This window comes from Bos taurus, chromosome 15 (assembly GCF_002263795.3).
Source record: "Bos taurus isolate L1 Dominette 01449 registration number 42190680 breed Hereford chromosome 15, ARS-UCD2.0, whole genome shotgun sequence".
Lineage (NCBI taxonomy): Eukaryota > Metazoa > Chordata > Mammalia > Artiodactyla > Bovidae > Bos > Bos taurus.
The window spans coordinates 58,808,819-58,821,557 of record NC_037342.1 but is presented as its reverse complement, the minus strand read 5'-3'; the positions used below and the strand labels follow the sequence as shown (position 1 = coordinate 58,821,557).

The window sequence follows — 12,739 nt, the reverse complement described above, 5'->3', positions numbered from 1 at the left end:
TATTGGCCATTTGTATCTCTTCTTTGGAGAAATGTCTATTCAAGTTCTTTGCCCATTTTTGAATCAGGTTATTTGTTTTGCACTGTTGAGTTTTAAATTTTTTCTATATATTCTGCATATTAAATTGATACCAGATATATGATTTACAAATATTTTCCCATTCTATAAGTCACTTTTTCAATTATGTTGGTAGTGTCTTTTCATGCTGAAATTTTTAAATTTTTCATGAAGTACAATTTATCTATCTTTTTCTTTGACTATCTTTGGTGTTGTACCCAAGAAATCACTGCTAAATCCAATGTCGAGAAGTTTTTGCTCTAAGAGTGTTACGGTTTCAGGTGTTACATTTATATCTTTGATCCACTTTGAGTAAGTTTATTTATGTAGTATTATATAAGAGTCAAACTTAATTCTTCTCTACATGGATATCCAGTTTTCTCAGCACTATTTATTAAAAAGAATGCCCTTTCCCCATTGAATGTCCTAGGTGCCCTTGTCAAAAATCATTTGGCCATATACATGAGAGCTTATTTCCAGGTTTTCTTTTCTATCCCACTGGTTTATATGTCTGACTTTATGTCGGTATCACTCTCTTATGATTGCTGTACTTCTGCAGTAGGTTTTGAAATTTGCAAACATGAGTTCTCCAGGTTTGGTCTTTTTTCAAGATTTTTTTTTGACCATTCAGGGTTCCTTTAGATTCCATATGAATTTTAGGATGGATTTTGCTATTTCTAAGATAACATCATTAAGATTTTAGAACAAATTTCATTGAATCAGTAGGCAGCTCTGGGTCACACTGACATTTTAGCAATATTAAGTATTCTAATCCATAATACATGATGTGTTTTTATGTTTGTTTGTTTTACAAATATCTTATAGATTTCCTTGTATGTGTCTTTCACTTCCTTGGTTAAATTTACTTCTAAGTAGTTCATTCTTTTCAATGCTATTACAAATGGAACCATATCATAATTTTCATTTCAGATTGTTGATTGTTCATGTATGATTTTTTGTGTGCTGCCTTTGTATGCTGCTACTTCACTAAATTAATTTATGAGTTATTTTTGTTTTGATTTGGGTTATTTCTTGTATGTGGGATCTGTAGCGTTTTCTATGTATAAGATCGTATCATCTGCAGTTATAGTTATTACTTATTCCTTTCCAACATGGGTGCCTTTTGTTTCTTTTTCTTGCCTAACTGCTCCAGCTAAAACTCTCAGTAGTATGTTGAATAGAGTTGGTGAAATGGGCATCACTGTCACGTTCCTGATCTTAGAGGAAACTCTTTCAGTATTTCACTACTGAGTATCATATTTACTGTGGATTTTTTATATAAGGCTTTTATTACATGGAGGTACTTTTCTTCTATTCTAGTTTGTTGAGTATTTTTATTATGAAAAGGTGGTAAGTTTTGTGTAAAATGATTTTTCTGCATTAAGATGATTACATGCTTTTCCTTTTTCCTTCATTTTGTTGATGTGACATATAACATTGATCAATTTTTTTTGTCTGATGAAAACATTGCATTTGAGGAATAAATTCTACTTGGTAATGGTGTATAATTCTATTAATGTGCTGCTTAACTCTGTTTACAAGTCTCTGCTGAGGATTTTTGTGTCAATGCTTATAAGGGTTATTGGTCTGTAGTTTTCTTTGCTTGTAGTGTCTCTGTCTAGCTTAGGTATCAAGAATATGCTGGCCTTATTGGACGAGTTAGAAAGCATTCGCTCCTCTTCAGTTTTTTCAGAAAGTCTGATACGGGTTCATACTAATTCACCACTGAATGTTTGCTAGAATTCACCAGTGAAGCCATCGGGTCTGGGGCTTTTCTTTGTCAAGAGAGTGTTGATTTTACTAGTTATAGGTCTATTCAGATTTTCTATTTCTTCTTGATTTAGTCTTGGTAGGTCTTGTTGTTTCTAGGAATTTATCCATTTAATCTAAGTTGGCTCAGTCAGTAAAGAATCTGCCTGCAGTGCATAAGACCCGGGTTCAATCCCTGGGTCAGGAAGATCCCCTGGAGAAGGAAATGGCAACTCACTCTAGTATTTTTGCCTGGAAAAATCCCATGGACAGAGGAGGCTGGTGGGCTACAGTCCATGGGGTCACAAGAGTCAGACACGACTTAGCAACTAAACCACCATCGAATTTGTTGGCATACAATCGTTCTTAGAACTCTCATATAAACCTTTCTATTTCTGTAGAACTGGTGGCTATCACCCCATTTTCAATTTGTTAATTTGAGTCTTCTCTCTTTCTCTCTTAGTCCTTCTAGCTAAGACTGTCAATATTGTTTTTGTTCCTGTTGTTTGGTTGCCAAGTCATATCTGCCTCTTTGCAACCCCATGGACTGCAACATGCCAGGCCTCCTTGTCCCTCACCATCTCCCAAAGTTTGCCCAAGTTCATGTCCATTACATTAGTGATGCCATCCAACAATTTCATCCTCTGTCACCCTCTTCTCCTTCTGCCTTCAATCTTTCCCAGCATCAGGGTCTTTCCCAATGAGTCAGCTATTCGTATCAGGTGGCCAAAGTATTGAAGTTTCAGCTTCAGCACCAATCCTTCCAATGAGTATTCAAAGTCGATTTCCTTTAAGATCGACTGGTTTGACCTCCTTGCTGTCCAAGGGACTCTCAAGAGTCTTCTCCAACGCCATTGTTCAAAAGCATCAATTCTTCAGCACTCTGCCTTCTTTATGGTCCAGCTCTCACAACTGCACATGAATACTGGAAAGACCATAGCCTTGACTATACGGACCTTTGTCGGCAAAGTGATGTGTTTCCTTTTTAACACACTGGCTAGGTTTGTCATAGCTTTCCCACCAAGAAGCAATCATCTTCTAATTTCATGGCTGCAGTCACCATCCACAATGATTTTAGAGCCCAAGAAGAGGAAATCTGTCACAGCTTCCACCTTTTCACCTTCAACTTGTCATGAAGTGCTAGGACCAAATGCCATGATCTTAGTTTTTTTAATATTTAATTTTAAGCCAGCTTTTCCACTCTACTCCTTTATCCTCATCAAGAAGTTTTTAGTTCCTCTTTACTTTCTGCCATTAGAGTGTCATCATTTGTATATCTGAGATTATTGATATTTCTCCCAGCAATCTTTATTCCAGGTTGTAACTCATCTAGCCCAGCATTTCTCATGATGTGCTCTGCATGTAAGTTAAACAAATGGGGTGACAATAAACAGCCTTGTTGTACTCCTTTCTCAATCCAGAGATCAAATTGCCAAGATTCACTGGATGATAAAGAAAGCAAGGGAACTAAAGAAAACCATCTAGCTCTGTTTCATTGACTACGCTAAAGCCTTTGCCTTGTGGATCATAAGACAGTGTGGAAAACCCTTAAAGAAATGGGAATAGCAGACCATCTTACGTCTCCTGAAAAACCTATATGCCGGTCAAGAAGAATCTTGTATGGAACAACTGACTGGTCAATTTTTTTGGTCCCTGAAAATTGGTTTCATTGATCCTCTCCACCATTTTTCTTTGGGTTTCATTTGCTCTTCTTTTCCTAGTTCCTTAGCTGCACAGCTAGGTTGCTGATTTGAGAGCTTCGTTTTTATCTAGGCATTTATAGTTATACATTTCTCCCTTAGGACTTGTGTAATGTAAGTTTTGGTGTATTGTGATTTTGTTTTCATTCATCTCTATGTATTTTCTAATTTCCCTTGTGATTTCTTATTTGATCCATTGGTTGTTTAAGAATGTTTTACTTAATTTTCAAAAATTCATGAATTTTCTAGATTGTATTCTGCCATTGATTTCTAATATTATCTGATTGTGACTGGAGAAGATACTCTGAACAATATCTTTTAAAATCTATTGAGACTGAACTTATAGCCTAACATATGTCCTATCCTGGAAAATATCCCATGTGTACTCAAGAAATGTGTTTGTTGCTGATATTGAGTAGAGTGTTCTGTATATGTCTTAAACAACTGGTTTACTGTGTGAAGTTCTCTATTCCTTTATTTAAATACTGTCTGGCTGTTCTATAGAATATTGTGAGTGGGTTCTGATGTCTCTAACTATTACTATAGCACTCTTTCTCCCATAAACTCTGATAGTTTTTGCTTCATTTATTTTGGTGGTCTGAAATTAGGTGCAAAAATATTTATAACTGCTTTATTGCTGTATTGAAACTTTAATTATGTGTTTATTACTAAAATGCCCTTTTTTATTTAATTAAAATTATCTTACAACTTCTATAGAAAGAAAAACTAAGGTGAGATTTCAGGACAACTTTAAAAAACAGTTACATTTTATATTTATTTATCAATGTGAATCCAAACTGTGCAAAAAATAAAAGGACACTGATGCTGATTTTAAAGTTTTTGTACTCAACAAAATGTCTCACTGTTATATAATGTATTATGGATTTTAGCACCAGTAAATCATATAAACAAAGTCACACTACAGAATACCATTTTTAACCTGTTTTATATTTGGGATGGATTGTTTATTAGAGAAAAAAAGAATGTCACTGCTAAAAAAATAAATGAAAACAGTATTCTACGGCTATACCATGGTACCTTCCAGGGTAGAGAAATACAAAATACAGATCTTAAGTAGGGAATGTCAAATAAGCTAAGGGAAAAATTGACAGACTATACTAATTTTCAGAATTGTCAGGCAAAATTTTTTGCCATTATATAACCTACAGATATCTAATAGCATCAATCGTGAGAGTCATATCCAGTGTCATTCACAAGGGTTAGAGACATCCAACTGTACATATTTCTTCCTAATGGTACATTCAATAATACTAGGTTAGTAACTTGAAAGGGCAATAATAGGAATTTGTATTTCACGAAAATGTGCAAACAAAATTAATTGGGGTTTTGTTTTTTTGAAATCCATACTCCACCCTGACCCACAGACCGGGTGTTAAATATTTACCAGTACAACACTGGAAATATCACACTTCTGAAGGTATTTTGATAACAAAGGTCACTTAACTAGCTCCATGATGCTTTAAAACAGAAACATTTTTCAAATAAACAAAGGTAGAATAAAATTTAAAATAAAAATCTGTTTCCAAGAAAGCTATATGTTTAAAAACAAAGGAGAGGAAACAACTCCATGTTGACACAGTTCATTTCATCTGAAATTTATATAGTCCTTTCTTTAGGAAAAAATGCATCTTCATATATGTGCTATGGTACAGGGCCTGTCTCTTATAGAGGTTCCTAACTTTTTCAATAATTTGAGGTCAAACAAAATAAGCTTCTTTCTGTGATTGATCAGCTTTTAATATTTAAAGAAAGTAAATCTATAGCCCCAAGATTTTCTCTTTTATGCTCAATCTCTATTTAAAGATTATAAAGATTTAAAGTAAAACAAGTGAAATGCTGCTATTGATGTTAGGAAAGATCCATTATATAGAGTATAATGCATTTTTATAAAGAAAATTATACCTTGTACCATGAAAACTTCAGCAAATCAAGTAACAATGATATTAATATTAAATGTTAGACTATCAAAATAGATAAAACACTTATTTTGAGTATTTAGAAACCCAACCTTACAATCTTATCCTAACATTTATCATAATCTATTCTGCATTAATTAGATACCAGCTCATTTTCTCAGTCCTCCTATCTGTTCCTTTACCAGATTTCTCCAGCTACTTCATCAGACTGGGCCTGCCACATTGAGGCTGCAATCATACAGAAGTCCTGAGCCTGAGAGCCTCCCTTAGTAACTGAGGGATATTCCTTTTATCTGTCCCTCACATCTGTGCTCCAGTTTACTCTGAATTTTATCCATTGCCTTAAAAATCATTACAAATCCATCATGTTACAGTGCTTATCCTGGAAATATAACGGTAGACAAGATCAACATGCCCATGACTTTCAGGGAGGGCAGTCTGCTAGGAAAGACATCCACTGAACAAATAATCTCATTTAAAAAAAATTATAAATGCTATGAAAGAAAATTGTATGACTCCATGAATGCGCTAACCAGGAGACAATCCTCCTCTGTAGGCTCTCGAAAAGCTTCCCTGAGAAAGTGAAATTTAACTCAAGACTTGAAGAATGGTTCAAGGCAGAAGGAACAGCACTTTCCAGCTGCAAACATGCTTGTTTCATCTTTGTTGGTACTTTTATTTCCACTTTTGCTGTCTCCTAGCATTTTTCTCCTAACTTTTTTTCCATTATTTTTTTAAAGTTTTTACATTTTACAATGTTATGTTGGATTTTGCCATACAACAATGTAAATCACCCATAAGTATACATATGTCCCCTCCCTCCTAATCCTCCCATATACCCCTCACCCCATCCCACCCCTCTAGGTTGTCACAGAGCACCAGCTTGAGCTCCCTGTGTTATAAGAAACTTCCCATTAGCTATCTATTTTACATATTCTCTTGAATATTATTGTATCTAGCTACTAATTCTGATCCTTTTTAATCCCCATAATAGTATCAGCTAATGTTTACTGAGCTTATACTACTCAGAAGATGTCATTCTAAGCAATTTAAATAAATGAACTCATTTAACCCTCACAATGACCATATGAGACAGGTTGTACTTCATTTCACAGATGAGGAATCTGAGGCAGAGCCACAGTAAGCTACTTGAAGGAAATTACATAGCTACTGGTACTAGTCCTTGCATGACCATCATGTCCCTCGTAACTTATCGCTCTTACAGAAACCCTCAAGGCACCAAGCTACATTAGCAACACTAACGGGCAAAGAACACCAAGTCTCCTATATCCTCTGAACTGCTATCATCTTCAGCTAGACAGGATCATGCTTATTGTCCCCAGCTTTCAGAAATTAGGAATAAAAGACTAACCAAGGTAGCCTATACTGAAACATCTTCAAGAGCAAGAAAAATGTTTTTAGAACAAGTAGCACTTTCTTACAAAAAATTATTCACCCAGAATACAAAATAATGAAAAATGGGAAAGGAGAAAGAATTATAATTTGTTTAATTCCTTCTGTATCTCCCAAGGCTTCCCTGGTGGAAAGTAAAGAGTCAGTAAAGAGTCTCCCTGCAGTGCTGGAGACCTGGGTTCAATCCCTGGGTCAGGAAGATTCCATGGAGAAGGAAATGGCAACCCCATTCCAGTATTCTTGCCTATATAATTCCATGGACAGAGGAGCCTGGTGAGCTACAGTCCACTGGGTCACAAAGAGTAACTCCCAAGGAAGAGAAAAAGTGAAAGTGAAAGTCGCTCAGTTGGTGTCCAACTCTTTGAGACCCTATGGGTAGCCTTTCTCTTCTCCAGGGGATCTTCCTAACTCAGGGATTGAACCCAGGTCTCCCGCACTGCAGGCAGATGCTTTACCAGTTGAGCCACAAGGGAAGCCCAAGAATACTGAAGTGGGTAGCCTCTCCCTTCTCCAGCAGATCTTTCCAATTCAGAAATCGAACCAGGGTCTCCTGAATTACAGGCAGATTGTTTACCAACTGAGCTATCAGGGAAGCCCTAAGGAAGAGAAAGATAAGAGCAATTCTTTTTTAATTCAAACTCATAAATATTTGCACAATTAATATGTAGTGAATAGGCTATGATACAGAAGAAATTCCCAAAACCAATTATTTTAAGTAAGCATCTTTTAAATATCAAAGAAAAGGAAATAATTATTAAATATTAGTGATCAAGGCCTCACTCAAAACTACATGTAGATTTTTTTAACGTTCTTATTATGATCAAAAGTTTCATTTGTAAATTTATCATTGAAGGTGATGTGAAAAACAGTAATTAAGTGGGTGATTGATACAGGTGAATATATGACTCATAGTTTGCAAAGGAATATGATTTTGGAGAAAAGGCTCAGAAAGAAAAGCAGCAAATAATGGATTCTGGAAGAATGAAGACCTTTCCTGTCCAAGGACTGTCAGCAGTTCTTTATTACTTGAAGATTAAGGGAACAGTGAATAAAGCTGTCTGCCAGACAGCAGAATAGGTAAGAAATAACATTGTCTCTAAGTGTACCTCACATTAAAGTTCTCAGAAATAACATTCATAAAATTAAACTTTCAATAAAAAGTAACTAGAAAACTCAAATCAGAACAATAGAAATATAAAAACAAACCAATATTATATTTATCAGGAACTTAAACATGAAACAACAGGGTAGGTCAAGTCATAGAATCGCCTCATTTTATTCCACTTGGTTTTTGAAAAAAGGCACATAAAATACTGAATTAGGAGGAGATTTTATGGGATTTGTTTTTCTTTGGTTATTTCTCTACTTCATGGGTTACTGCAAAATAAATATTTGGTTTTTGCTACTAGCAGAAAACATTTAACTAGCATTCAGATAAAATTTAAATTTAACATTCAGATAACAATTAAATTAAACTTAGATTAACATCTAAATTGCTGGACTAAGTAAAGTAGATTATCCTCCAAAAAAATGGGTTGGTCTCATCCAATCACTGGAAAGCCTTAACAGAACAAACACTGCCCTCCCTGGAACAGGGAGAAATGCTTCCAGTCAACTGTCTTTGGACTCAAACTGGAAGTCTTAAGTGAGTCTCCAGCCTGCTAGCCTACTATGGAAATTCAGAATTTACCAACCCTCTATAATCATTTGAGGCAATTCTTTAAAATCAATCAATCTCTCTTTCTCTCTTAACAACCACATATATACTCATGCCTCCCCTACACATCCTGTTGGTCCTATTTCTCTGGAGAATTCTCAGTAAGACAGAAAGGTAGCTGAAAACTCAGCCTAAGAAAACAGGATGGGAATTGAAACTTCTACCTTTGTCTCCAGTCATTCCTAAAAAGATATTAAAATTCTCAAGAAGCTATAGTAGAATTTCATTTTCATATCCTAACCACATAAAACATAATATTCTTTTCCTTTTAAAACTGTTATTTGATGAAACTAACCAACTCTGGAAAACAGTTTGGCAGATTCTCAAAAAGTTAGGCATAGAGTTAGCATATGACCCAGCATCCACTCCAAGGCACATGCCCAAAAGAATTGAATACATGTTCACACAAAAACTTTTACATGAATGTTCATAGCAGCATTTCAGAGTAGTCTAAACATGGAAGTGTAAACTTCATCAATTGATGAACGGATTAAAAAAAAAGTCATATCCATACAATGGAATGATTCAGGAAAAAAAAGAAATAATTACTGACACACATCACAACATGGATAAATCTTGAAAACATGCTAAGTAAAAGGCAGGTAGAAAAGATCACAAAGTGTATGAATTCATTGATATGAAATGTCCAGATCAGACAAATCGATATAGACAAAAAATAGATTAGCAGGTTGTCAGGCACAAGGAGAAGGGAATCAATGGGGAGTGAATGCTAATGGGTTTGGGGTTTCCTGTTGGGATAATAAAAATGTTCTTGCATCAGACAGTGGTGATAATTGTATAACCTTGTAAATACACTAAAAAACACTTAAATGTGAACATTAAGTGAATTGTATTTCAAGTAAAAAGTGTTAGAAAATAAAAGATGAATCAACTTACCTGCCCTTTTTGTGGTGCCAAACAACGAACAACTTCATCCACCATCACTGGAATATGTAACTTAGTCATCACTCCAGAATCTCTATCTTGAGATCTGTGTAACTCCTGAATTCCAGTTTGATCTGTTTCCTCCTGGGCTTCATATTCATTATATCTTTCTGCTGTAGCATGTATTTTTTTTGGCCAGACACCCAAATTATATATGCCAGATTCCAACCAGCATGAAAGAAAATTTTTATGGATTCTACAAAAATATGGGTATCGAAGCATTCTGTAGATCAACAAATCTAGAAAAAAATTAAAATCATGATTGTTGGATTGTTTTAAAAAAAGAATGTTATAATACTTGGGGGAAAGCAAATTAGTGTGCAATATTTACCACATGAAAAATATATAAAACTCATCATTTCAAACAAGTGAAGGTGACTACCCTCCTTACATAAAGCAAGGAAACCAAGAGAACCCCAGAGACTACCTGGAAATATAATTTTTAATGTGGCCTGATAAGCTCTAAGACCATTAATGTTTTAACCATCAGAGATATGAATATTAATCATTTTCTGAAATACGCTTTTTTGAATTTTAATTACGTTTAAAGAACGGGTTCAATGCATCAAAACCGTTAATCTGAAAAAGCTATCCAGATGGCTTAAGGGGTTATAAATATCATTCTATTTTAGATTCACAGGTTCTCTAATTTCAAACCCTTTTCATTGTTTTTCACATAATGCTAAATCTTAATTTTCAATTTAACTTTGAGAAACTGAAAAAAGGCTCTTCATGTACAACCGAAAAGAAAAAGAGGTTATCAGTCTGTGAAAAAACCTTGTAATTTGTCATGGATAATTTTTGACAAAATCATCTCACCATGCCCTGTATCAGTGACATATGTATCATTTTAAACTGTACTTTATAAACACTCCATTGAACACACTTTGACATTTCACATCCAACACTGTTTCAATTGTCTGCTCCCTGCCCCCAATAAAAAACCAAGTGAATAACTGATACATTCTTTTTTTTCCCCTCTAACTTGTTCCATTTTATTCTGTAATGCTCCACTCTTTAAAATGCAGAATAAAAAACATAATTTATGAAATACATTAACAGAATACCTTTTGAAAATATTACACTCTTTACTCTAAATGTTGTTTGCAGTTGCAAACAACATTTTTGACACTTACAATAAATAACAATTTAACACTACTCTTCCTTCCTCATGAATTATGAGTTACTTAGAAGTAAGAACCACACCTTTATATCCACAAAATTAGATACATACTAGGTGCTCAATATGTGTTTTCTGGGGGAAAATAAAAAATGGTTGGATAAATTCCAGATTCTACAGAATTAATGTTTGTATCAAACGTTGCTTTAGAAAATTTCACCTGTCTCCCTAACCCTACGAAAAATCACATTCTCAAAATAGCTAAGAAAGATAAATTTTGCTTAAACATGCCTTAACTTCCTTTTGCAATAGAAAATGAAGAATGATGTTGAAAAGTCAATCACATGTAATAACTGTAAAATAAAAATATATATTTGATATTGTATATAGTATCAATAAGATGTAACCGTGAGGATAATGTCAACTGTACCGAAGACATAATTCACATTATTATGTTGCAAATATGACACAGAAAAACTATGCCAAAAAAGTTTGTTAAATGAGTGTTTTAATTTTAGATGTTCAGTATAACATCTGTATAACACTTATATATATAAATGCTATATAATGTTATATAACAGTATAACAATTTTAGTTGTTGAGCAGTTAACAAATCAGCCAGATTATGAATTATGCCTTATGCTTCCAGAAAGTTTACACAATCCAAATTATGCTCTAACTTGGCATTTCTAACATATTTCAAAATAAATGCTAACATTTATTGAGCACTTACTAAGTACCACTTACTAGTCTAAGCACACTACATGTACTAACTCATTCAATCCTTACTCCAACACTTAGAGGTAGGTACTATTATTATTTCCATTTTACAGAGGAGAAAACAGAGAAGTAATCTGCAAAAGGCCACACAGTTGGAGAGTCATAAAGCTAGAACTGTAACACCAGCATTCTTTCCCCAGAATTTTTCGTCTTAACCTCTATGTTATACACCGGCCCACTGGCTTTATTTAATACAGTCATGTAATTGAAAGGTACTTTGATTACACTGCCTATGTATTTTTAGTATGCCATAATTAGACTCTTTTTTTTAAGGAGCCAATATCCTACTGCTTGGTCTACTCCACCTGGAAACACAGTATACAGTGTGGCACCCAACAGAAGACACTGTAACGATGTCCAGCCCTAAATACTGGAATCTGGAGTATTTAAACAATACAACCAAAACTTTTCCTATTATTTTGCCTATCCAATAAACATAAACAATCTAAACTGGATGTTCAGATTTTGATAATTTTTTAACAGAACAATCAAACAAAAAAGTCCATCAATTCCAATATCAGAATCAGAACCATGCAGGGAAAGGCAAGTAGAATTTAAAAAAAGAAGTTTTTAACAGCATTTAATTTTCTTCTGCCATCAATTTCTTTGTATTTACTCAAATATATTCAAAGTACAAAGCCTGTAGAGTTTATTATGCATGAATTGGCTACTAACCTGAGTAAGCATAGACAAAACATTTCAATAATTAACCTTCCTCTTTGGTTGTGTTTTTTAATATGTCCCTAAAAATGGAAGGGGGCAAGCTCTAAAGGGAATCCCCTCTCTTCTGCAGCCCAATCTCCTATCAGGTAACTCAGAGCACTCCTGTAGTCTGCTAAGAACCAGCCACCCTAAAAGATTTAAGATAGTTTTACGTTCCCTCTGTTTACAGTAAAGAAGCAGGATGTCAAGAAATCTAAGCTCTGGAGCCAACTCTGTGGTTTTCTAGGTAAGCCATTTAACTTTTGCCTGCCAGCAAAATTCAGTCTAAGCTGCTGAGACCACGGAATTAGCCAGGTTACTCTTTTAAACGTGGGAACACAAAGGTGAGCGATACCTTTGAAAACTACTTCCTCAATGGTACTACCAATTACCATCATTGCAGTCAGCTCCCCCTGCAGAGAAAACTCTTTGGAAATCTAATTCCTAAGGCCAAAAAGTCGACCTGGAGGCTGGCAACCGAACGCAGAGAATGTGAAAAAGGTCCTAAAGAAGAAGAAGAAAAAAAAAAAAAATCCACTCTTTTGCGTAAGAATTACACTCGGAAGAGGGAAACTCTTTAGAAACTTCTGAACTCGGTATGAATGAATGCTGAAGAGAG

General features: G+C 34.7%; 1 protein-coding gene across 13 annotated transcripts in view; it reads right to left on the bottom strand.

Annotated features, from left to right (window-relative positions):
* Positions 1-12,739, bottom strand: part of METTL15 (methyltransferase like 15) — a 370,583-nt gene that overhangs the window by 355,419 nt on the left and 2,425 nt on the right. For 12 of the 13 annotated variants that reach the window (NM_001079782.2, XM_059874789.1, XM_059874791.1 and 9 more), the window contains exon 2: positions 9,471-9,757. In NM_001079782.2, the coding sequence (NP_001073250.1) occupies positions 9,471-9,740 (270 nt within the window). In that variant the 5' untranslated portion in view covers positions 9,741-9,757. Of the gene's footprint in view, positions 1-9,470; positions 9,758-12,739 lie in introns of those variants that run through there. The other variant, XM_059874790.1, reaches the window with a different exon arrangement.